The 26,980-nt window shown below is 38.3% G+C and overlaps 2 protein-coding genes across 8 annotated transcripts; both read left to right on the top strand.

Moving 5' to 3' along the window:
- The first annotated feature begins 330 nt into the window (after positions 1–330).
- LOC143756752 (CDGSH iron-sulfur domain-containing protein 1) lies at positions 331–7,459 on the top strand. 2 transcript variants are annotated; one of them, XM_077247424.1, is made up of 3 exons: positions 331–494; positions 2,195–2,367; positions 6,946–7,459. In XM_077247424.1, the coding sequence occupies exons 1-3, from the start codon at positions 422–424 to the stop codon at positions 7,033–7,035; spliced, it is 336 nt and encodes a 111-aa protein (XP_077103539.1). In that variant the 5' UTR covers positions 331–421; the 3' UTR covers positions 7,036–7,459. The 2 variants fall into 2 exon arrangements, with proteins under 2 accessions (XP_077103539.1, XP_077103537.1); XM_077247422.1 differs by having other exon boundaries at positions 2,165–2,367.
- A 4,817-nt stretch (positions 7,460–12,276) lies between these two features.
- Positions 12,277–26,733, top strand: cxxc5b (CXXC finger protein 5b). Of its 6 annotated transcripts, none has more exons than XM_077247432.1 (3): positions 12,277–12,439; positions 15,841–16,862; positions 24,857–26,733. In XM_077247432.1, the coding sequence occupies exons 2-3, from the start codon at positions 16,038–16,040 to the stop codon at positions 24,896–24,898; spliced, it is 867 nt and encodes a 288-aa protein (XP_077103547.1). In that variant the 5' UTR covers positions 12,277–12,439; positions 15,841–16,037; the 3' UTR covers positions 24,899–26,733. The 6 variants fall into 6 exon arrangements, with proteins under 6 accessions (XP_077103547.1, XP_077103545.1, XP_077103550.1 ...); XM_077247430.1 differs by having other exon boundaries at positions 12,287–12,439; positions 24,854–26,733; XM_077247435.1 differs by having other exon boundaries at positions 12,298–12,439; positions 15,841–16,870; positions 24,854–26,733.
- Positions 26,734–26,980: the final 247 nt, after the last annotated feature.

Raw genomic sequence — 26,980 nt, 5'->3', positions numbered from 1 at the left:
TGTGTTATGGGCTATTACAAAATAATTAAATTCATTTGAATTATTTACTGATTTTTATATTTTGGTTCTTCATTCTTTTTCCATATAAAATCCTGTCGACTGACAGTTTAATGATGTCTCAATTCCTTTTCGCAGTTAAGTTAACGACCACTGTTGACGTTTTGTTGTTTATGAAATATTTTATATTACGACATATTTAAAAATCGAGACTTAAAACTCTACCAAACTGCTAGTGGAGCACTAAGAAGGGATTTGGGCCCAATGTTTACAGCAAGTGCGAGTAGATCACGCTCTCCAGCCATTGGTCAGATGTTCAGTGACGCAATCACGCAGAGTTTCCGCAGTCACGGCGTCCCTCTGTTTCAGCGTCTCTCAGACCTTGTGGTGCCCTTAAACTTAAAGTTATAACAAGTCTACCGTCATGGCATCTCAAGTGTCTGGGCTTTCAGCTCTGATTAAACCGGGTTTAATACCGGGTTTCAAGGTTTCTAAAGGTAAGAGCGATTTTTGTTTTAATATAAAGCCGATGGCAACCTTGATCGATTGCAGTCTAGCAATGCTGAGGAATCAACACATATTTGTCGACATGTTCAATTTAATGCTGTGAATACGAATATTAATTAATTTTAAATGATTTTAGATTAAGTTATATTAAATCGGGATTCGTTAAAGACGCTTACTGCATGCACGCGTTATATATGTCAAGTGCAGGCATTATACAATGCATTTGGGATATTTAAGTCAATGCAATGATTTAGTTGGCAATAAAACTGCATCTTGATGACATGTCACTGTACAGCATTTGTTATGCGGCAAAACATGAGTTTGACTTTGAACTCGGGAAACATGACATAGCGATGAACGAATAACGTTAGTTATTTAGAGTTATTTATAGGATCTTTTAAATGAATCATTTGTAACAGATCGGTCTGTACGATTCGTTTACGTTTTAGCTTTCACGTACTGGCAGCAATATGTTTACAACTCTTTTTATGACTGTGTTTAGAGTATAATATAGCATGTCGAGATGTCAGTGATCACGTGATGACGTGAAAGAATTGCGAAATGAGTTGAACAGCCAGAGTTGAATCCTTCTCACCTGACCAAGATGAAAGACAAATGTACTATTACATACTCGCATAGTACGCGATTTCGGACGCAGCAAAACACTACTAACGTCCAACTTGGATTTACACAGTCTGTATCGGTGTCGTGACTCGTGAATACATTTTACTGCTGATTAGGTTTCATGGGTTTAGGCCAGACAGGTGTCATGACGATTTTAGGTCACATGACACATACAGATATTTCTATATAATCCCAGTAAATACCTGTATTCTGTACAGCATGTGTTTTGTTTTGTGCTATTACAGATATAATATTTATCTGCAAACCATTGATTGAAAGTCCTTAGGCTGTGTATTTGTTGTGTGGGCAGTCTGGGCACTGAGCTTTTAGGTTTACTGATACAAAATTGTAAAGTTATTTTATCTAAAACTGTTTGTTCCGATGGGCAGTTTTTAAAAAATTTTTATAATTGTTAATTAATAACTACCTGGTGTGTGAAATTGAAATTCATATCGATTTTCTTAATTCATGGATTGCAGAAAATATGGGGGTATTGAATTTGGCAAAATGAAATTGTGAAATTATTTATGAAGTTATTTGTAAATAATATAAATAATTGAAATTAAAGATAGAAAATCATAGGTTTAAAAATAAAATATGGCCAGAAAGCTTTGAAATATGGCCACATGCTTTTTCATTACTGACATTTAATCTAGAAAAAAAATATGTAAAAATGGAATTTGGATAAAATATAAAACTGATGTCATAGTGCCCTACCTATAGATCATAACATCCAAAATTCAGTTTTAAGATGTCTAGACTTGGCTGAAGGGTCCACAATCAATCTGATTTCTGCATGTTCCCACCACAAAAGAAGCCTTATTGTTGAAATCCATTTCTAATCTTCTTTTTTTTTTCATGTAAAAGACAACATTTTGTCTCCCTCATCAGACCCAAAGTTTAAACAAAAGCTTACCTAGACAATAGAAATATGTGATATGCTTTTAATAATGAAAGTGATGCTGAGTGAGTGTGTAGAGCAGGCAACCTCCCGGCCCTCTCAAAAACGAGCGCCTCCTCGTTTGTACATTTGCAGATCAGCTGACCACCATCGTTCCCATTGCAGTGGCTGCGGCTCTGAGCACATACCTGCTGACGCGCTACTTCAGTTCACAGAGCAGTCCCGAGAGCAGGGTCAACATGTCAGTCAACAAAGACAGCCCGAAAGTAGTGCACAGCTTCGACATCGAGGACATCGGCAACAAGGCGGTCTACTGCCGCTGCTGGAGGTCCAAGAAGGTGAGTGAAACCACCGCGATGAATCATGTTAATAGGATTTAAATGCCTGCTGAATGAACCCGCTGGTCTGTTTGGAGATTATCTGTGTGAACTATTTTTAACCCTATAAAGCCTACTGTATCATATTTGATGCATGAAATTCTAAGGCCCCTAAATTATCAACATGATTAAAACTTTGCTGAAAACCTCTTGTACACAATCTACTACAAGCCTTCTGTCGTCTGATTGGTAGTTTAAACTTTTTAAGCAAGTAAAAGACATTTTAGTATAATTCTAAAAACATCCCCCTTCAGGTTGTGTACATGTGTTTCTGCTGTGAAATATTTACAAATAAACATAAGAATAACTTTTATCGTAAATAAGATTTCAATATGAACACATACTGGACTGAAGCAACTTCGGTGTACTGAATTATCCATTAGGCCTGGGAATCCTTTCGATGCATCGATGCATCGTGAATTGAGAAATGATTCTGGATCGATTCCAATTTTTTCCGAATGCATCGCGATTCTCTGTCAAATCGGTTCTGAGCTTAGTTTTTAACGGCAGATGGCACTGCGTGCCGTAATCTGCTGCCTTCCAATGCCTTACACACACCACTTGAACCTTCAATAAAAGACCTTCGTTCATCTTCGGAACACGAAGATATTTTTGATGAAATCTGAGAGCTGGATCACTCCTCCATAGTCTTCTTCAGGGATTGAAACTTGCCAGCCTGAAAAGTTATTAAAGACATCGTTAAAATAGTCCAAGTGACTACAGTGGCTCAATCTTAAGTTTATCAAGCGACGAGAATACTTTTTGTGCACAAAAAAAAACAAAAATCACGACTTTATTTCAAGTTGCGATGTAGTACTCGAGTCCGAGACCGGTCTCGAGACCAATTTCTGCTTTCTTGGACTCGTCTCGGACTTGTTCCTTGACTTGGTCATGACTCGGTCTCGGACCACAGTGGGAGGAGAAGGACTTGTAATTTCAGACCGAGTCCTCGAGAATTTTTTTTCCAACGCATTTTTTTATTTTCATATAAAAAAAACACACAACACATAACAACAATAATAATAAAATGCAATGTTGATGGGCATTATTTGAAAATGACATCCCATGGTGCAATGCAAAGATACTGCCGTCAGAGCCGTCAGTGTCTTCAGTAAGATGAGCAACGAATCTGCCATCATCAAATTCGCTTTTCAGAACCACAAACCGTTTACCGGAAAAGATTTGAAGAAAAAGCATACTGCGCGGTGCCAATTCTGCAACACTGAGGGGAGGGGAGGAGGGTGTAAAAGAGTCAGTATCGTCAATAACTGCATTACACAGTGCAATTGTGTTTATGTAATGTTTTTGTGTGTTATGGAGGAATAAAGTTTTAAAAGATACTGAATTCGAGTGTATTGTCAAAATATTTAAAATTGGGAAATATTTGAAAATGTTATAAAGTAGCTAAGCGTACTAATTTAGACATGCCACTAGAAAATTTTTATTTGCTCTGCATGTCCGAACTGTGATTAAAAAAGTCAGGGTGGGCTTAACATGTTGATTAACACTGTTGAAGCATTTTAGAAAAATAGGCAGAAGATGATGCATGTGGTAGGGATTTTTTTAATGATAGTAAAAGCATAGTCCAAGACGTTAAGACTGCTCCTCTAAACAATTCCCAATCTAGCTTAGTCTGTAGGCCTAACTGTTGATTATTAACTGGGGTGATATTAAATCATGAATATCAAAACTGACATGTTGAGACAAAATCTCGACTCGGACTTGCTTCCACAAAGACTCGGTCTTGACTCGGACTCGACTGTATTTGAAAAACAACGGTCTTGACTCGGACTCGGCATAGGCGGTCTCGTCCCCATCACTAATTTCAACTATTCATTTCCTTCTCTGTGAGCCTCGAGTCAGTTCACTAGTGATATAGCGTAAGCTTCTGTTGTTGTACGTCACACACATCACACACATGACCTGTGTCGGCCAATAGTGAGCCTACGTGTGACGTAGCTCTACGCAATCACACTACGTTAACTGACTAGAGGCCCACAGAGAAGGAAATGAATAGTTGAAATAAAGTCGTTATTTTTGATTGTTTTTGCGCTTAAAAAGTATTCTCGTCACTTGATAAACTTAAGATTGAGCCACTGTAGTCACTTGGACTATTTTAACGATGTCTTTAATAACTTTTCGAGGCCGGCAAGTTTCAATCCCTGAAGAAGCCTATGGAGGAGTGATCCAGCTCTCAGATTTAATCAAACATATCTTCGTGTTCCGAAGATGAACGAAGGTCTTACGGGTTTGGAACAACATGAGGGTGAGTAAATGCTGACAGAATTTTCATTTTTGGGTGAACTATCCCTTTAATATAGTTCGAAAAGGTTGAAGCGAATTACAAGGGTGTTTGCATTCGGCTGTTTACATTAAACTCGCGTCATAAAAGCATTCTGAGAATCAGCTGAACATGAGCGCTCTTCTTCGAGAGCATGTGTAGCCTACAGCGCCATCTGCTGTTAAAAATTAAGCTCAGAATCGATTCACGATGCATTGAATGCAAAAAATGTAAAAAAATTTTTTTTAATAAAGATGCAAAAAATTGGAATCGATCCACGAATCACGATGCAACGATATATTGTCCCAGCCCTATTATCCGCACATAATTTTATAGAAAAAGCATGTTAAAATATAAGAAACACTTGAGACAACAGGCTTTTGAGGAAAGTTTATTTGTTTATCTCTTTTTTTACATATACATGACAACGATGTACTAAAAACAGAAACGTTTTTTTCCTTTGAGTTTTTCACTTACAAATGACAACATTGTCAAAATGATCCCCGTTCACACGGATCCGCATAAATGACTAGAAAGCTTGTATTCTGCTACCAGGCCAGTAGATGGCAATGTCACTTTGTAAAGAACACAACACGCTGAACCCGTGATACGCATGCGCATGAAGTCACCGTTTTCACAAATTCGTGTTTTTGTAGTTTACACTGAGAAGATAACGATTTTTTTTTTTTAAACGTGCACTTTGAAACCTTTTTTCAAAAGTTTGCGTTTTCAGGCCCCCAAAACGTTGTTTCAATTAACAGCCAAAACGGATAGAAAGTTTTTAATTTTTAGTCGAAAACAGTGTCGTATAAACTGCCCCTTAATCATAATTCAGTTTACCCACCTGAATAAAAACTATAGAACTTTGATCATAAAACTTAGCATTTAAGTTACACTATTAAATTACACGTTTACATGACAATGATGTACTAAAAACAGTAAGAACCGTTTTTCCTTTGAGTTTTTTGCGAATAGATGCCAACGTTGTCAACTATTCCGTTCACATGGATCAGCGAAAACGACTAAAAATGCTGTATAACGCTGCCGTGCCAGTAGTTGATGTAAGAGACACTACGTGCCTATAGACTGATTATGTGTTAACATTGAGAGACATAGTGATAACTGATATTTATATGCATTTTATGTAGGTAGTCTGTTTAACTGTTATAAAGAACTATAATGTACTGATTTACATTATACAATCTTATGTATAACATATACATACATGCATACTCTAAATGCATACTAACATATTTTTGCACAGTTTGGGTTACTGAGGTGTTTTCTTCCTCATAAATTATACTATATGAGCCATAAAATCGTACTGTATCAAATATGATACAAAACATAATTCTCATATTAATATAAATCTTCATTTGTAAGTCGTTTTGGACAAAACCATCTAATGTAAATTAAATGTAAATGTTTTTCTTAGATGTACTGTACACATTTTAGATAAAGGTTCAATAAACTGTTTCATTAAAGTTATTTCTCACTATTATTTGAAATGTCAGGCTTTCAAGGGTTAAACGTATAATTCACCCGAAATTGTGAATTCTGTAATTTACTCTGTGGCATGTTTTTAATTATAAATCTTTCCTGGGTCTACTTCCTTCATATCTTTGTACATACATCTGTATAAAGTATGTGTGTAGCTATAGCCTACGGTCCCAGGAATTATTCTTTACTGTCTGTTCCAGTGGTACGTACTGAATTCGGGAAAAAGGCATTTAAATTTGCTGCTCCCTTTGCCTGGAATAATTTGGAAAGTACTTTGAAACTGATGGAGCTCGTTTCATTGGACACTTTTACAGTAGTTTTAAACGATTTGATTTAAACGAGAATGACACATCGGGCTGTAGATGTTTTAAGTAGCTATGTATTGATATTGAATCTGATTGGATTTGCTTGTGTGTGTATATGTGTATGTATTGATGGATGTTATTTGTTGAACTCAAACGAGCTGTGTCTGTGAGTCTTGGCCAGGACGCTCTTATAAAAGAGATTCTTAATCTCAATGTGCTGCTTTTCCTGGTAAAATAAAAGTAAAATAAAAATAAAATGGATGCACACTCATGTCACTGTTTGCCGCGTCCTGAAGCGCCCTGGTAATCTAGAAGAGCTTCCTGTGGATGTACTAATGCAAAGTGCTGGAATAAACATCAAAAACCACATGTTGCGTGCAGATACGCTATCATACTCTGAAAGATCATCATGCGTGGTTGTGATTTGTATGTATTTGTTTGTTCCCTGGACAGTTTCCCTACTGCGACGGCGCACACGCCAAACACAACGAGGAAACTGGTGATAATGTCGGACCCCTGATCATTAAGAAGAAAAACCCCTAGATGTTCCATCAGTGTTTGCCATCCACTGGAGGTGAGAGTAACCGGGCGAGGATTTCAATTCTCAGTGTTAATGCATCTCGTTCACACAAGGACTTCCTGTAGCACCGCAGACATGCATCAGCAAACATACTGTAAACGCGGTGTGGTTTTACGCTTGGTCTTCCTCTCCAACTCTAACACGACCCATATTATTTAAATGTACTCTAAAACAACTTTACACTACAGTGCTGATGAATGTGGATGACTGGCGGGCCAAAACTCTTACGCACAGTTTAATTAACATTTTAGTGATTGTGACTTGATCATGTAGTTTTTACCATATTAGGTGTAAAACTAAACCGGTTCCATTTTCAAGACTGCATATAAGTATATTTTGCTGTACAATGAAAAATGTGCATTTTGAATAAATGTGATTTGAAATGGTCGTCCTTGTCGTTGTTTCACGCTCTATTCTGCGTACATTCACTAAGCAGGGTTATCTCTACCCACAGTTTTAAAACAGGATGTGGGAGATAATGTGCTCTACTTCCTGTACCGCTGCAAAACACAGGAAATTAGAAGATCCCCTGCTGCAGTTCTGCTTACATCCAGCAGAGGGAGCCACTTTATCAATTCACTGCTCCTGGTTTTATTTTGAAGATATTGTGATCACCCCTGTGGTTCTGAAGGATGTGTGAGGTTTTAAGATAAAACGAAAGGCTTGAAAAGACTTGACTCAGTTGATTTTTAAATGCTGGACACCCTGTTTAGCTTCTTTAGACCATAGTTGTGTCCCAAATGACGGACTATACACTACTATGCACTTACTACACGCCAGTACTCATGCCACACATGTACTAAACCATGTAGTGTATGAATTTTATAAGGCTATTTTGTCATCCAACATCAGGATCTGATAGTCCCTCCGCTACATAAGTAAAGACAGTTGAGGGTCATGAAGTGTCCAACATTCCACACTTTTTTTCCGGTTAATTAAGTGCATCATCCGGGTATTTAAAGTGCACTTTTTACATGTGGAATTTTCTTCGTGAACACACTACTCGCACTATTTATACCACAAAACAGAGAATAGTGCATAAGAACACAAATTGGGATGCATCTCATATTCTTCAGGGGTATTTGAAAGTTCTGGAGCAAATAATCAATACATTTCCGTTATGAAAGTATGCATATCAATTATTTAGTTGTTTTATGTTTTATGTAGCTTTAAGGTGCGGTCACATTAGCCAATTTGTTTTCACTAACATTTTGCTGCCGTAAAAAGTCATTGTCAGTAATGTGAAAAGTCACTTTCAAATCAAGCAGCTTTCTGTTGGTCAACATGGCAAATCCGAGTGACCAACTTGAATCAGTTGTGACATCTGCGCTGGAATTTTTCACTCACGAAACTCTCAATCACGCAAATTCCATTGGACAGATTTGGCTATTTGGCAGAGCAATTTTAAATGTGACATCACCTTAATTGCAGTCATCTCAATAGGAATTCAAGCGATCAGGCACATGGGAGGCAAAAAATGTCCTGCTTCAGATGTCATGTTGGATTCATGTTTGTTTAACTTTTAACATGCATATTGGCTGCGTTTATCAATATACAAAGTTCTGTCATGAAACTCTAGAAGGCGTAGTCTGATAGATCATTAACGCAATCTGCTTGCAATCACATCATTATCTATAGGGGACAGATGATTGGTTCCTGCTGTATCAGTAGCCAATGAGCTCGCAGCTCAACTTTCAAATACTTGGTCAGTATTTGCTGTAGCAGTTGCAGCGCGCTTTCAGAAACCCTCCACCTTCCCCAGCTCCACCTGTATAGATCTGCTACGGGTAATTCTTGTACGCTATATTGTACATCAGCAGCATGTCTTACTTGCTCACAGCAGTGTGTTGTCTGTTTAGTAACCTTTAGTTACCATCAATAAGGATGTTAGTCAGTGAGACTAAAGATAGGTTAGATAACATTTTGCTGGGTCCAGATGTCGATTACAATATAAGTCTTTAAGATTCAATTTTATGTCTGATTGCTAATACGAAGTGTAGTGTACCTCTCCTCAACTGGCCGAACAATTTTAGGTATCATTGATGTCTGAAGTACAATTGGCATGGAACAGGTTAAGTTTAATTCGTAGGATTTGTTAAAATCAAGTCTCTAAAAAGGAAACTGCAGGTGAAATAGAGACTAATACCAAGACCATTAATAGTCTGCATGTTATTCCTTGTCCAATGTATCTTTCTGAAGTAGTATGTGGATGATCTTAGTCATTGAAAAACAGGAAGCTCTGACAACATGGTGCCCAAAACCACAGGTAACTCAAGAGTGAGAAATAGAGAGAGCAGAAGAAATACGGAGAGGGTCTCAAGGGGGAACGAGTCTACTGCATTTCTATGTTGGAGAAGCGGGCTGACGGCATTCCTCAGCGTCTGAGAAAACCGGACGTTTGCTCTATCTCTTTCTCTTTTTTTCTCCTCCTCCTCCTCGGTGCCGTCGTCTTTCAAGTGGGTTTTATCCCCTCCTGTGGAGCGGGTCATGTGTCTGGCTGCCAGAGAGAACCATGTGACGTTAATCTCCCCCCCCCCCCCCCCCCCCAACACACACACACACACTCCCACCACCACACAACCCCCCCAAGCTCAGAGAGGAGGAGGGCTCAGCTCTCAAAGTTATCTGGGAATTATGTGGCCACAAGGAAAGGCTAGTGTGTATTTGTTTATTTATTCACCCATTTTCATGATCTATCCTGTGGCTTCATTTGGAGATGATCTGTGTTCTTTCACACAGCAGGGAAACCGCTGAATACTACAGGAACGTCCTCCACGGTGAACTCAGCGGATGATGCAACTCAGAATCCAAAGGTCTGATCAATGACTTCGCAAACAAACCTGGCTCAAGTCAAGCATCCTGGAATAGTTCTCTGTATAGCCCACTTCCACAGTGATTGGTACGGAAGGGTGTAAGGCTGTACAGAAAGCTAAAGATTTTTTTTTTAAATGTATATTATAAAAATTATATTATTTATTTTTGGTTTATATATACTTTTTATATATACCACAAATATACATTAATTGTTTTTAAGTAAGATTATATTCTTTGAAGTACTTTTAGGTGGCTTATATTCTATGATGAATATGGTTATATTATATTAAATCAAATAATTATATTAGGCTAATCATATTAATATAAATTAAATATAATTTTCTTATCTTAATATATAATTATAAATCTTAGAAGTGGCTTATATATACTGTGGTATATGAATATGGTAATCACATAGTACCATGCTATATATCAAATTACCGAGGTTCTACCATGTTTTTAGAAAACTGATGTAATACCATGGTATTCATTGAAACACTATGGAGTGCCATCTCTTACAAAAAAATGTACATAGCTGCACCATGGTACAGTTGTGGTATGAGTTGGTAATATTATGGTACATTAATATATAGCTTACCACATTACTTCTAAAAGATAGTGGCATTACAATGGTATATAATACCATGATAATGTTTTGGAGGTCCTGTAACTAAATAGTATGGCATTTTAATGTAGTAATCACATAGCAACATTTTAAGATATAAATGTTGTGGGAAATGACCATGGTATTCCATAAAGTACCCATGTCAATAATATGGCAAATGTTTAACACTATGGATTTGACCACAACCCCCAAAAAATCCATATTAGAACCATGCTCCTTCTTAGTACATTTTTTGTAAGTTATGCAACTATGAGCGCAAAGTACTATTGCCATGGTTTTGGACTGAACCATGATGGTAATACTATAGATTAAAGCTATTTACGTGAAATGTAAATGAATATGGTAATTATACTATGTAATGGTTTTGACAGAACTTTTCATAAGGGAAAAGGGAAAACTACTGACGCCTTAAATAGGGTTTAGCATTTTGTGAATACAGTTAGGCCTAAATTGGAAAAACAATGATGGGAAGTGTAGTGTCACTTTACTCAAGCCTAAACTTTCCCGTTAATGCAATTGTGGAGGACTGTAACACGCAACCCCCCCTCAAACCTGCAGCCAGCAGCGCCGCACTGATCGATCCGCATTGATCGTCCCTGACGAGCTGTTCCACTTTCCAGCCAATGCACGCGCGCCCGTCTGCGGTTGGGAAGGAGCCCGAAACGGAGGAAAATTTCTGCCGCCCTGGCGGTGTCACTTCCCCACACTTCAGCTGGCCGCCTGCCAGACACACGGGACGCTCACAAGAGATGGAGTGGACTCAAAGCGACGAAGAGGAGCGGACGGACGGACAAATGGACCCACAGCTAAATGCCTCTTCGACCACAGAAAGTCAGCAAACACAAAGAAACACGACGATTATGGTAACGACCCTTTAGTGCCTTCCAATTCTGACTCTTATGCTGACTGATAGACAAACTGAAATTAATGTGCTTTATTGGATTATTTTGCGGGTACTCCTTTTAAATGGGCTAGGCATTAATAAATTGCATTGATATGTCTTAATTATAAAATATAATTAATATAATTAATGTAAAAAATAATATACAGCAAATAAAATACATTGTCAATCTCATTAATAAATATAAATTAATACATTTTATAAGAGTAGCCTATACTTTAAAACACACAGCAAACAAAATACATTAATCTAATTAATAAAAGTATACGATAAACAATATATTTAATCTAGGCTATGCATAATGACATGTTGATTTGATAATGAATGCATTAATTATTAATAACATTACAAAGTAGGCTAATTATGAATTAATTATATTTTGATTTAATTTATTATATTTAAATATCTTATAAGCAATATACAAATAATTATAGTTTTTTTTTTAAATTATATTATTAGGCTATTATTTATTGTTATTATGTTTCAGTGTTCATAGACGTACAATTATTATTTACAATTTGCATTTCATTCTCATTACCAGAGCACCACATGGGGTTATATTTTGGAGTCGTGTTTTGCATAGTAAAATATCAATCAGCACCAAGTTCCTGGAAAGCCTGAATGTGCAAAAGTTCTGATATAATAAATCAATCACGAGCGCAGCCAACAGCCATTAAGAATGGAGTCAACAATGGGCTGAGTGTCCAGCCCTCTCAAAACTATACTTCATTCATTATTCCACTCTCATATGCATCACCGCAGACAGCCCCTCGCGCTCATCCACACCTCTTAAAGGTTATTTATTTTGTCCCCGACAGAAAGTCCACTTCGGTTTTTGTGTGAAGCTCCAAAAATCTATGAAATGTGTTTGCATGTTCTTCTCCGGGCGCGAGGATGTGGAGGTGGGATAGAGAGACGCGAGAGGCTGGAGGAGCGCACGCGCTCGCTCTCGGACAAAGTGCGTTCTGCGTGTATCTGCCGGTGTTTGGGGGCTATTGAAGGAAACAACGAGAATAATTCAGTCTGGGTGAGCATTTGCTTTCGTTTGGCTCTTTTAGCTTTTATTTTCTCTCTCTTTCTCTCTCTCTCTCTCTTTTATATAAATTTCCGCAGCGCGTGAGAGCACCGGACCGCTCGGACAGTCGGAACGCTCCCCTCGGCTCACGAGCGGTGCGAATGAAAAGACGCCTGTGTTTGCAAATATGCAGATACCCTATATTTATCAAAGGGAGTGGGATGAGACTTTGTTGAGGACTGTTCAAAGTTACAATGACATCCAGCCAAGACGAATAAGTTGGCACTGAAATAACAAGGGAATGTGCTTAACCAACGCGACGTGTTGGCGCATACCGCGCGCTGTCACCATAGACACATCGGTCGAGATGAGACAAAAGGGATTTTGTTTTACTTTCTAAATGATCGGCGTTACATCTGCTTGATAATTTGCCCATATGCATTAGATGCATTGGTGCAACTTTGGCACGCGTTACCAAATAGGCGCAGGGAATAGTTAAATTTACGGCTATTTGTTTGTTGTTTGCTTGCAATGTTGTCACCGTAAACACAGCTACTATTGTGACATTTTCTGTTTTTATTGGTTGTCTGGATTGAAATATGTGGCATATACCGAGTGGGAATTTCTGAATTATTCAGATTTTCTTTTGGAGAGACGACTGTAACTATGAATGCACGTTATGCTGTTGATTATTAATCCATTATGAGTTGTATGCAAACTTTTTGTGCGTGGTGCGTACAGTATTTGCATTTTGATTATTTAAATGATCTTTTGTGAACATCTGCAATTAATATGGTCTTTTGCTGGGATTGATCCAGTAAGGGTTTAATTGAGGTGATTGTTAGACAGAACATGTAGATCTTGATAAGCAGGTCATCTTGTTTAGACACAGTTGGTCTATTTGTGCAGGTTTGGCTATTGTTCCCTGGTGATGTCCAGATCTCTCTACGTCGAGCTATTGTCCCTCTGGCTCGCCGCAATACTGGACACAGCAATTTCCAAGCCACATATATGTTTGACATGAGGTAATTCAGTATTACATTGCTGAGTGAGCATTCAAACTGTTGCTAGGAACTTATTTATCTGTAAGCCAGGTCAATAATTTACGGAAACCCTCACTAGATGCAGCTTTTTTCCTGGTTTACCTGCAGTTGAGGGGTACCTGTCTCCAGTAAGTTTTTATTACTGTGATGACTCGTAATTGATATTGTCATCTGTTTTGATATGGAAAACAGGTATTGTAAAAATGTTTTGGCAGGTACAGTAAAAGTGTTTCACATGGTATATGATTTAACACATAGGTTTCACTAATTAGTGCAATTTTTAGATCAGTTTGAAATAGCTTACTGCATGTGTGCACTTTTTACTACTCAATATGTATGGAAAATATGTAGAAATAACCGGGGCTAGTTGTCACATATGTTTACTTTTGAAAGTGAATTCCTATTTAGACACAAACTTTACTGTGTTGATTACATAAAAGGCTAATGATTTTTGCACTGTTATTTCACAGAGAAATACAGTTAATTAAACACATGTTGACCTTTCGTGACAGCATTGTCACAATGGAATCTGAGTTAAATAGCAAAATTCAAACAGCTCTGAAACACAAACACAATTCTTGAAACATCCAAGTAAACACACAATAGTATGAAACCATTTTTTAAAACCAACATTATTGTAATGTCACTAAATGTGACAACTTGCCCCAACCTAATTTTTTGTTAAAAATACTACTTTTTTTTTAAACAAAATATTTGAGACCAAAATTCAAAATCTTATAGTAAAGACAACTTCCCTGTTTGACAACTAACTAGCCCCGGTCTCTCTGATGTGCATTTTTATTATTTTATTTAAATGTATTCTTTCATTCATGCATGTTTGTTTGAATGAATGGCCAATTACATCATCTTCAAAGACAGTCACTCACAACTCACAAGTCATTTTTTTCTCTAATTATCACCGATAGCATGCTTTACTGAGCATGGCAGTTAATTGAAATGTTAAGTCGTTGAAGAGCGTGCATATACGTGCGTCAGTGCGGCTGAGCTTGCACCTAGACATCCTGATTTCACTGTCGGCTCACCCCAGGGGCTTTGCGCTTGAGCTCACGATTCCGGTTTCGTGATAGAACAGACCGCCTGTGGACCCTGATAGACGTCTCTCACTGAAGGAGAATTGCTGTCACCAGGAACGAGCTTTTGCACGTAAAGGTTATGAAATATAACAATTTAACGGACTCAAACCGTCCAATTCAATATCCAAAGAAATCTCTGCTTTTTTTTAACTTCACAGTGAGTTTCAGTTCCTTGGAAGCACAGCGAACAAAGCGTAATTGTCACTAAAACAGATATCTAGGACAGATATTATGTATAAATGTTGTCTGAGGAATCAAAACGGGTCAGATGAGGCCAAAGCGAGCAGCGGATTGTTTGTCAAAGTGAACTTGTGCCTATTTCTGCAAGCCAAAACAATAAGCTAATAAACATGGGATATGATTATGCGCATGATTATTTCGAAAGTATTAGATATATTAAAAATGTGTGTGCTGACGTGCTGTGAGGAGTGTAACCCACATGTGACGCACCTCTTTAGGTTTGGACACCGTTCAAAAGTTTGGAATACTTACGATTTTAAATAATGTTTTTGAAAGAAGTCTCCTATGCTCACCAAGTTTGCAAAAATACAGTAAAAACAGTAATATTGTGAACTAATATTATAATTAGAAAAAAAAAATTTAAAATGTAATTTATTCTTGTGATGCAAAGCTGAATCTTCAGCATTATTACTCCTTCAGTCACATGAGTCACATGATCCTTCAGAAATTATTCTAATATGATGATTTGCTGCTCAAGAAACATTTCTTATTATTATCAATGTTGAAAACAGTTGTGCTGCTTAATATTTTTTGTGGAAATTGTGATGCACTACCATTCAAAAGTAAGAAAAGAATACTTTTATTCAGTGAGGACCCATTTAAATTGATCAAAAGTGACAGTTATGACATTTATATAATGTAACAAAAGATTTCTATTTCAAATAAATGCTGTTTTTCTATCATAGTTTCCACAAAAATATGAAACCATTTCCAACATTGATAATAAGAACCATTATTAATAATTGAGCACCAAAGCAGAATGATTCACGTGACTACGAAGACCGGAGTAATGATGCTAAAAATTAATCTTTGCATCACCGGAATAAATAAAAAATAATAAAGACTGAAATAATGTGTCACAATATTACTGTTTTTACTGTATTTTTGAGCAAATAAATGCAGCCTTTCTGAATGTCATCTTAATTATTTTCAAACTTTTATCCAGTAGTGAAACACTCTGCCTCTCTTCATGAACCATGTATATAAACCATGCTTGCTTTAACCTCTTTGTGTATCTTCTATCTTTCCTTTCTAGGATTCTCAGGCCTTAGCGAATGGATGTGTAAGATGTTCATGAGGCTTGATTAGTGTGAACTGCTGATTCTCCAGCTGTGTGCGCGTCAATCTGGTTTTGGCTTCGGTCTTCAGAGGAACGTTGCAACTCTATCCCCCCCTTCATCCTAAGCTCCCTCATCTCCCTCCCCCCTCCCCCTCCCCCTCACGCTGTGGCCCATGTCTGCCAGCGGAGGGTCCATGGAGGGAAGTCGTGCCGTAGAGGATGAGGAGGCGCAGGACAGCTGCTGCGGGGATGAAGACACATCCCCGGTGGTGGAACGGAGAAACCTCAGCGGCATCATCAGCGCTCCTCTCAGCAAAAGCCTGAAGCGCTCACGGGCTCTCTCGCAGTACATCGCGACCTGCTCGGCCGCTGCCGTCGCCAGTGTCGCAAACGCTAACAGACTCGCTCAGAGCTCCATGGTGGCGACGGGTGTCAAAGCTCACGCTACGGCCAGCCAGCACAGGTCACAAGTCGGGTACGCCAAACTGGACCGGGGCGCGTTAATGTCCGGTCTTCTGGACTCTCCGAGCGGCCTGCATCTCGCACAGGCCGCCGAGCTCCTGCGACGGGCGGGAATGCTGCTTCCGGTCAGCGACCCTTCCAATGTCAGTGTGGGAGGGGACATGGAGGCGGTCTCGGCTTCTGATTCGCTGGGCAGTGTGATGGACTTCCCGTTGTTCGGCAATGGTGGAGTGGGCGGCAGCTTTCCGTATCACCCGGGGCTCTTCATAATGACGCCAGCGGGAGTGTTCCTCGCCGACGGGGCGCTTTCTCACGTGACCGGCGCGTCGGAACACCAGCAGACGCAGAGCGAGATTTCATCGGCCATCAGCGCCAACGGGAAGAAAAAGCGGAAGCGCTGCGGCCTGTGTCCACCCTGCCGGCGCAGGATTAACTGCGAACAGTGCAGCAGCTGCCGCAACCGGAAAACCGGCCATCAGATCTGCAAGTTCCGCAAGTGCGAAGAGCTCAAAAAGAAACCTGCTGGCGGGCTGGAGGTAAGATGGTGAGCAATGTACAGTAAATTCATAAAAAAGTATGACTGCAAACTAGCATCACCTGCAGGGGCACCACAGCATAATGCATTGGGGCACATGTGCTAAATCACTTGGCAGCCCTTCTGACACACTGAGCTGTGATGCTCATGCAGGTGTTGCAAGTTTGAGTGTGGTTTGTGTCATTTCTTGATTCCATTCCCTCATCTCCTTATCGTTACCTGTTCTCTGTACTATTCCTGTGAATAAAAGTAGCACAAGTCATGAAATACTAGCAGAACATATTTTTTATAGCGAAATCAGTCTTGCATAAATTACTGATTTCAGTTCAGTTCAATCATGGATTTTAGTAGTGTTTTTTTTCTTCCATCTGAGCTATTTCCACTACCATTCAAAGTTTTCGGTCAGCTACATTTTTTTTTTAAAACAAATTGATACTTGTATTCAGCAAGGATGCATTAAATTGATCAAAAGTGACTTTAAAAACTTTAAGAATTTTACATTTTACATAAATGCTGTTCTTTTAAACTTTCTAGTCAAGCGTATCACGCTTTCCACAAAAATATTAAGCAGCAAAACTGTTTTCAACTTTGATAATAATCAGAAATGTTTCTTTAGCTGCAAATCAGCATTTTAGAATGATTTCTGAAGGATCATGTGACACTGAAGACTGGAGTAATGATGCTGAAAATTCAGTTTTGTCATCACAGGAATAAATTCACAGGAATAAATTACATTTTAAAACATATTACAATAGAAATTGTTATTTTAAATCGTAATAATATTTCACACTGTTTACTGTGTTATGGTATTTTTTTTATCAAATAAATGCAGCCTTGTTGAGACTAAGAGACTTCTTTCAAAAACATAAAAAATATTACCGACCCCAAACTTTTGGGCATCTCACAAAAATAATCTGGAACTACGACCAAAGAAGTCATCTCACGCATGACCATATAGAACATTTTTTTTAAATGTCATGTGTAAACAGCTCCTAAATCTAGTTTGTTTGCCACAATAATATAATGGCTTTAATTTCTCAGGAACTATTGATATATTGTGATTTACTTCGGTTAATTTATCTGCACATCATGTAATTTATTAGATTAAAATGTTTAATTGATTGACAGCCCCTAGTTTTTCAAACAGAGATTAATGCTGCTTGTGTTCGCATATGAACATTACTCATCCTGACAAAGGGCAAGCTGAATGTAGTTTCCCATCTCTCAGGCAGCGTAACTAGAGATGTTTCTGCCTTGTTTACAGGCAGGTTCAGGTGTGGGAAAACTATCTCTGAGTCTGTGCTGATGTAAGCTAGTTAGGGTCTAACTCTGCGAGATTGGTGTCATGGTAAGATTGGTCTAGTTGGCGACTTTTTTTTTTTTTCTCCTTGCAAGGAAAATGTTAAGGCAGCCTTATAATGTTCCACAGGTAAGGTTCCCCTTCACTGCCTGCTATGATGAGATGATTCACAGTTTCTGCTATCACATTTAATGAATTTGAATGAGTACAATGAATATAAAATGAGCACACAAGTTTCTGAAAGTACTGAATGTGGGAAGAGACTGAATGTGGGACTTTGGACCTATAAGATTTCAGTGTGGGGCGGGGCTACCCAACACACACAAGACAACAGCATATGGTGTATTTCAAGTCATGCCGGAAAGATCGTATTTATGAGTTGAGCGCATATGAATGCCACCAAGTTGTAATTACAAGTGGGAAACTTGTGGGATTCTCATTAAGGCCAGAATTTCTGAATTGGCAGTGGATGCAATGTCTGTATTAATGGTAAATTTGCTAAAATTATTACATTTTTGCATTTACAATTAAACAAACTGGCATGTATAATATACCGTAGTATTGAATAATTACAATATAATATTTAACAATTTAATTTAAAGCACCTTACATCATAATAACTCCCAACTCGAAAAATACAAACTTCCCTTGAACACACCAATACTTGATTACTGCCGTGCCATTTATAAAGCTGAATTTGGAAAATCATACTAGCATACCACTCTTACAGTTTATTACATATCTTTACGTATATTTTGCACAAATTGTAAGATTATGCTATTCAAAATTCAGAGGCTATGTTTGGAATAAATATTAAATATTTAAATATTATATTGGGGTGGTGATGGCGCAGTGGATAAGACACATGCCTTTGGTGTGAGAGCAGGGTGGGAATTATGTAATTTTAGGGGCAAGGCCATTTGGCCTCCAACTTTTCTTTTTTTTTAGGGGCACCAAGGCCATATGACAGGGCGCAAAGGCCATTGAATACAATTCGATGGTTTTCCCATTCAGATTGATACCATAACATCCTAATTTGGAATAAGACATGGATTATGACTTTTTTTTAATAAAAAATAATTTTTTTACCTTCTGTGATCTGATTTGGCTTCAGATAAAAAAAAAAAATCAGACAGAAAATATAATATTTTATGTATAATCAGGCATGAAAACGGTTCAGGGGTGAAAAAGGTGAGAAGGATATTACCCCTCTAGGGGGGTCCGGGGGGCATGCTCCCACGTAAGAAAATTTTATATATACCATATTTTAAAGCATCAATCTGATGCATTTTTAGATGCATTTTTTTGCATACCAGCGCAGTTAAAAAAAATCAAATAGAATTTCTATAACGGTGTTGAACTGATAATCACTCTTTTGTGTGTTAAACACAATCTACTTAATACAGACAACTTCATTATAAAGAAAAACAACAAATAAAAAAAAATATGATCATAACCAATCATGACAAAAATTCTATTATAAACTAGATTAGTGGATAACTCAGCTGTAAAATTTAGTCTAGAAAAATCACAAATGTACAATAATTTTATCAAATCTGAACATTTAGTAAAAAAAAACATTATTTACTGGGGAACAAATTAGAGACAATAAGTGTAGCACTAAATCTGCTAAAACGTTACACATTGCTCTTTGTATTGTTGTAAAATACATGAATGAAAAACAAGATAAAAATCAGAAAGATCAATTATTTTATATATAGTCTAGGCTACTATAAAATTAAGACATTTTTTTAAATGTATATCACAGCTGTTTAATGAGGCAGCAACATATGATAGATAGGACAGAACAAAAAAGGCTATTAAGAATCTTTCATTGCGCAAAAGTATTATATGATTATGAAAGGATCCAATACAGTGCGGAACAGAGCGCTTATGCGCATCCCGAGCGCAGAATGATGCGCTTGAAGCAACACAGAGTCACAGCGCGCAGCGCGTCGAGTCCGCACTCCGCATTGAAAAGTTCAAAGCTCGTTACGACATATGAAAAAGCTTACACAGAAGTCACTTTCAAACCAAGCAGCTTTCTGTTGGTCGACGTGACCTGCAAAATCTTTATGTCTAAATTTCCAGAACGCGTGGATTGGAAATGACAAGATTTCGCTGTGAAAACAATGGTAAATGTGACTGAATTTTTACTTGATGCTACAAACTTTTTCTAAATGATTGATTTAGGCAGGATAATACAATTATTTGTTTGAGTGCATATGGGGCTTTTCGTACATGTTGTGTGACTGTGTTTTTTTAAATTTTTTGTAGCATGTCAGTTTTTATTTGTGCATATGAGTTTGTTTTCATGCATGTTTGCGTACATGCATGTGCATGTGTGTGTCTCTGTGTGTGTGGCAGCCTCATATGGTCCATCTGGCCTTTGCGTCTGTCATCTGGAGCGCCAGGTGTCAATGTGTCCCAGAACCCCTCTCTTTCTCGTCCTCCAGAGGCCCTGAACCGCACGTGTGTGTGTGTGTGTGTGTGTGTGTGTGTGTGTGTGTCTGCTCGTGTGTACAACCTTGCAGGAAGAGGCAAACACAGCCCCTGCGAAAGTCATTATGGACTTTGTGTGTTTAAGAGGTGTTGTGTATATGTGTGTGTACTGACCAATGACCAGCCTGGTTTCTTTGAGAATTACAGCCTTGAGGAGGTAGAGATTGTGGTGTAACGTTAAGTTTAGAGGGTTTAGTTTGTGTGTGTGTTTGTGTTTATGTGTCTCTATGAAGTCTAAAGGTGATGATACACAGGGCAACTTTTTGAGCAATGTTGCTGGCAATCTTGCAGAGTGAATGTTGCTTGGCACTTTCCCATTGAAAATGGGCAATACATTTCTATCTGGATTATTTAGGTTGGTCGTGGGCCCTGTGTCTCACCTGGTGTTCCATTGACGGCAAAATTGCCCAGCAACATTGCTCAAAAAGTTGCCCTGTGTATCATCACCTTAAGGCCCAAAATACACTTGATGCAAGTATGTGAATGCAAACGCTTTTAGCTACGTTTTCAAACTTTGTCATATTTCTAATCTATAATGCAACACAAATATGTTACCACAAGGAGTGCTATAGTGAGAATTTGCATAAACTGTCTTTTGTAGTGAGTTTTTGTCTTTCAGGTCAACTACTATCATGGTCGGCAACAGTTTCAATATAATCTTGCTAAGCTATTTAAAATCATTTTTTTTAACTTGAGCAGCTTTTATAGATTGGGAACTCCTAATATGTGATTCACACAGAATGTGTTTCTGTGTTTTTGAGGAACAGGGCAGGGCAACACTTCGAGTGCAACGGTCAAACACATCCATCTAGTTCCAGTTTACATAGAAAAGCAATGGAAAACCAGCGCCGTGTAATGCAAAAACTAGGTCAACAACTGTCATGGCTTGCAACCGTTTCAAAATAATCTTGCTAAGCGATTTTACATTTTTAGTTTACAGATGCGTAACACTTAAGAGGTGATTCACACAGATCGTCTTTTTTTGCATTTTATAACATGAAAAGCAGGGCCATGGAATAATTGTGCGGAGCATTTCTGGAACGTTGTGTCATTTGAAAGATGCAAACAATGAGTGCAACGCTCAAACACTTCGGTCAAGGGCATGTTTACTACAAAAACAATGGAAAAGCTAGAATTTGCATACTTGCATGAGTATATTTCTTGCCTAAAGCCTTGTTCACACTGTTGAGGTCCTAGCTGACCTAGTTGCCCTAATAACGCATATGAACATTACTACTGCTGAGATTACATAACATGATGACACTGAATCAGTTTTTTAGTTCGAAAAATGTATATTTTGGAGGAAACAAATGCTAAATATTAGTTGGACCAGTGCAACATGCATCATTTAAAAGATCAACTAGGAATGTCTCATGGCCGGGTACACATTGTACGATTTGGGGCTTTTCTCAGACAAAAGATGACCAATCGTGGTGATCTCTGTGGTCGTGGCTCCTAAACCGTGGTCGTCGTACAGTGAGAGATGTTCAAAGACGGCCGTTGTCATGGTCTTGCGACCAGTAATAGCCTGCAATCCTCAACCTCAAGCCCCATTTGCAAACTGGCATGCCTATCTAGCCAAAACTGCGTCCATAATCTCATCCTTCACTTATTCCTCTGTTTTAGTTCATCGCACATAAAAACCACAATTGCCAAAGTGCGATTCATCTTGCTCTATTTGTTTACCACTAGCGCATGCTGATGATGACGTTTTATTCTTCTATACTAATTTGTGTTGTAGACTATGATTCAATAGATGACGTCATCATCGTACAGTCTACATACATGTCATACCCAAGTTTATTAAATCAATGTTGTACAGTGTGATTTGTAATGATTATATGCAGCACATGATGTTAGGTTGTTCTACTGCTGGAAGCATAACTGGGGTTTTTATTGTCTTGATAGTGGTTTGTGCTTTTTATGTGCATGTTTTTGAATAAATGTTTCTCAGTGTGTTTTTAAAATGTTTTAGGCATATATTGATGTGGGGTTTGCATATATTACTGTGTGTGCTTGTGTGCTTTTATTGACAGTGGGGTTGGTCTGGTTGAAAACGGCATATAGGACTTATGGAGTTTAAAGAGCCTTTATTGACAGGTCACAGTCAGTGGTGTGGGGGTCTATTGACTTCTTGATGTGCGTATGTGTGTGTGTGTGTTTGGGATGGATAGATGTTTTTTTATGTGTAGGGCCTTTTATGTGTTTTGAGCCAGCTTAGGCCTGTGTGTTTTGTGCAAATCTCATTCGATTTCTGGCCATTGATCTTACCTTGCATGTCATTGCTTGCATCATTTGTTGATGTGTGTTTACCTCATGGTGACACATCTCACTCCATCTGTGTGGTGACCGGTATCTCGGAAAGTCCCCGATAGCTGGAAGTAGGAGGAGATTGAGTGGGCGGGGCCTCAGACATTGCCTGACAGGCCCCTCCCCCTCCTCTAGAGGAATCTCAGTCTCACAGCCAGGCGACTAAAGTATTTTAGGAACAAGTGTGTGTCAGTGTCTGTGTATGTGTGTGAGAAGCAAAGACAGACAGACACACATATACATACATCTGTACCTGCTTACTTTTACATACATTTTCTCATCGGACATTTCTTTAGTTATGTTTGATAAGGCAAATATCACTATTACTATTGTTCATACTGATACCTCAAATCCAGAGACTTGTAGAGAGGAGCTTGCAACCTGCCTGAACACCCTAGCAACCACATAACTACTGACAGATACTTAAAAACATACTACAAACTCCATAGCAACTGCATAGCAACGGCAATGACTTCTGCACAAACACCACTCACATTTTCATCAAAAAATTTAACAAAATTTAACAAAATGTCTACTGTACGTTTATTAAAGATAGGGGGATAAATGGTTTTACCAGATTTTTAATTGTTTTTTTGTTCTTTAGTATTAAATGTAGCGATAAATTCCCACAGTTTGTTGGGTTTCCAAAAAAAGAATAAAACAATGATATTCACGCATATTGTTTTTTGTATCAGAAATAAAAAATAATAATTAAAATATCATAAAATAATATTAATAATAATTAAAGAATTCTGTTGTTGCTCAATGATAATTTTGTTGTCAAAAAATAAACAATACATTTAATTGCATTAATAATAATATTTAAAATTCATGTTATTTTTGTATAGTTTATTAATCAATGTCAAAATTCAGAAAAAAACAATAAATGTAATTGCAGAAACAGCAACAAATACGGCAATAATAATTAATAATAATAACAATATTATTATTAATAAAATATTCACAATGCCTATTTTTATTTTATTCTCATAGTATAATGATAATTTAGTTTAGTTATGAAAATAAAATAGAATTTCAGTTCTGCTATTTAGGTTAAAATCGAATGCATCGATATCAGCCATAAAAAAACTATATTGTCTATCTCTAGTGTTTATTGTGCCCTTGATCCACTATTCTTACTTTCATTCCTGTGTATGTTAATGTGTTTGTGTTTGAGACACAGAGGAGATGATGGGTTAAAAAATAACCTTCGAAATGAATCTTGTGAGTGTTTGAGTGTGTGTGTGTGTGTGTGTGTGCACTCACGCTCAGTCTGATTGGCCATGTGCATGGGCCGACAGCCCATCTGTGTTGGCTTGTCTGTGGGGTCGATGAGGGAAAAGGGGGTCTGGATGCGTGTGTGTGCGCATACAAACGCCAAAGCCCTGTCAGAGAGTAATGAGAGAGTGGGAGAGTGTGTTTGGGAAACAGAGAGAAGGACTAGGTCATGTAAGGTGAAGTCATTGCCTGTGCATGTTACTTCATGATGAAGGGAACGCTCCCCTCCCTCTTTTTCTCCCTCGGTCCTTCGTTCTTTCGTTCTGGACGTCTTCCCGGGAAACGCTGCCGTTGTCTCCACTCTCCCAAAGTCCCAAAGCCATAGACTACCCCTGCCCAGTCCCAAAGCAGGCTGGGAAAAAATCTGCCATTTGCACCACTGCGGTATTTCAGCCCTTTACGGTCGTAGCAAGTCTGGCTCCGCAGAAAGAGAGGGATTTGCAACAGAACGAAGAATGGTCTAGAGATGAGGGTTGAGAGTCCAGTTTAATGAGACCTTTCCTATTTTCTTACTGTTCCATTGCTTGTTTATGTTGAATTATCAATGACTCATGCTGTTTTTCTTCCTTGTTTCCTTCCTCTGTCTTTCCTGTCTTTCCAAGAAGGTGATGCTGCCAACCGGAGCTCCTTTCCGATGGTTTCCGTAGGGCAGCTGGACCCTCCCCCCATGACTTCCATCCCATAATGAAGGACTCCTAATGGAAAGTGACGCTACTCCCGCTCGGAACGCCGTGGCGCTTGTAAACACTGGGTGCACACAAACAAATAAAACAGACGAAGAGTGGAATGAAAGCACTATTTGAAAACGAACATGTCCTGAACCAAAAATAAACAGTGAATGGCGAATTGTCATTCTGTTTTTCTTTTTTCCTCTGTTCCATTTGAGGAACCATCTGAGTTCTACTTCAGAATCTTGCCCTTTATTGGATGCTCTGGAACTATTTGCCGCCAAATGGAAAACGGACAATCATTTTTATTTGTGTGTTTAGTGGTTTTGTTTGTCCATGTGTGGAGAAATGCCGTAATTTCGTTTAGAGAATGTAATCCCAAGGCTCTGTTTTAAAGCTTGTGATAATTAAGGAGCACTATTGTAATTTAGCACAGTGGTTCTTACTGACTGCCTCAATGTTACGATTGCCTTTTTTGTTTTGTTTTGTTTTGTTTTTTGATATGTCAAACAGTTTTCAAGTTGCTCAATATTTGATACGAAGATGACCGTGAAAAACACTCTAATGTAGCATCCCTTACTTCAAACATGTTTGAAAGGTCCTTTTGGGTTTGTCGTTCTGGTTGTTTGTTTTTAAATGCTGAAGGCCTGTTGAGATTGGAGGGAAGGTGAAGCTGGTGGAACTACAACATTTAGACCAGCTGATGGTGTATTTGCATACCAGCTATGCGTAGGACCCGCCTCCTTTTTCATGCATTTTCAAGCCTTATGGGATTGGTCAGAAAGAATCCACAGTCCTAAGCATCTGGACTGCCAAAATTCAGGAAATTTTATGATATGTTTTATGATAATATTTCTGATTAGGATGTTTTATTTTCTGAATTACCCTAAGTTCCAGAGCTCCTTTAAGTCCCTTTCACATGATTCATGTCATTGAATTCTCAGCAAGCATTGCGCGAAATTGGTATTCTGAGACACTCAAAGTTTAGACTATTTCAACTTTGACCCCATTAGTCATTGAGTTTTCATAATGTAGACAAGGATTACCAGACAATTCGCCTTTTGTATCATTGCAACAGATTGAGCTGTATGACACAACATCTAGAGCAACCAATCTTGTTCCTGGAGATCTGCCTTCCTGCAAAGTTCAGCTCCAACCCTGACCAAGCACAACTGAACAAGCTAACTAAGCTCTTCAAGAGCATGTGATAATTACAGAGACAGGTGTGTTGGATCAGAACTCTGAAGGTAGGTAGATCTCCCCTGGTCAAGAGCATTAAGGGAACATTTTTGAGAACTCTTGTCCCAGATTTTTTCTTGGATTTTTTAAAGCTCATATAAATGGTAGCTCTTTCATTTTCATTGTGTACGGTTCTCTGATTACTTTCTACCCAGCAACCTCCTGAATCGGCCTTCTGTAATGTTATCTGTAACGCTTTTCATGTGAGCGTCAAAGTGCATGACGCTTGTGTTGAGACGTGCACTGAAGCCCTGACACGAGTCATGTGAAAGGGGCCTTAGGCTAACCACATAACATGGACACCATGTTGGATAAGTGACTTATTTTTAGCTGTAATTGTCATTTTGGTGTGTTTTTTCCCTTCAATCTGAACAGGTCCACTCCAGCTCAAATACTGATCTAGACTGAGTTAAATGCACAGTACCAAAACAAATTCAAGACAAAATCCAACAGCACGCCATTCCCGTGCCGTATGGGGCCAAATTTATCGGTCTGCGTAAATGAATGCATGTATTTGTGTCCAAAGCCAAACATTGGCAGTCCTCAATTTAATAAACCGAGGTGCAAACCAAAAATTTCTATTGTCCATGTCGAAATATGTCATATTCTATAGCATTTGCACGAGGATGAACTTTTTAAATGAATGATTATTACTTGTCTTGAGCTTGAGATATTATCAAAGGGATAGTTCAAAATTAGTTCTGTCATTAAATACTCACCCTCATGTCATTCCAAACCTGAAAGACCTTCATTCATCTTCGGAACACAAATTCATTTTTGATGAAATCCGAGAGATTTCTGTCCCTCCATTGACAGCTACAC

Source organism: Siphateles boraxobius, unplaced genomic scaffold (genome assembly GCF_051911475.1).
Source record: "Siphateles boraxobius isolate OS27281-9 unplaced genomic scaffold, OSU_SipBor_1 3, whole genome shotgun sequence".
In the NCBI taxonomy this organism is placed as follows: Eukaryota; Metazoa; Chordata; class Actinopteri; order Cypriniformes; family Leuciscidae; genus Siphateles; species Siphateles boraxobius.
This window is presented reverse-complemented; position numbering and strand designations above follow the sequence as displayed.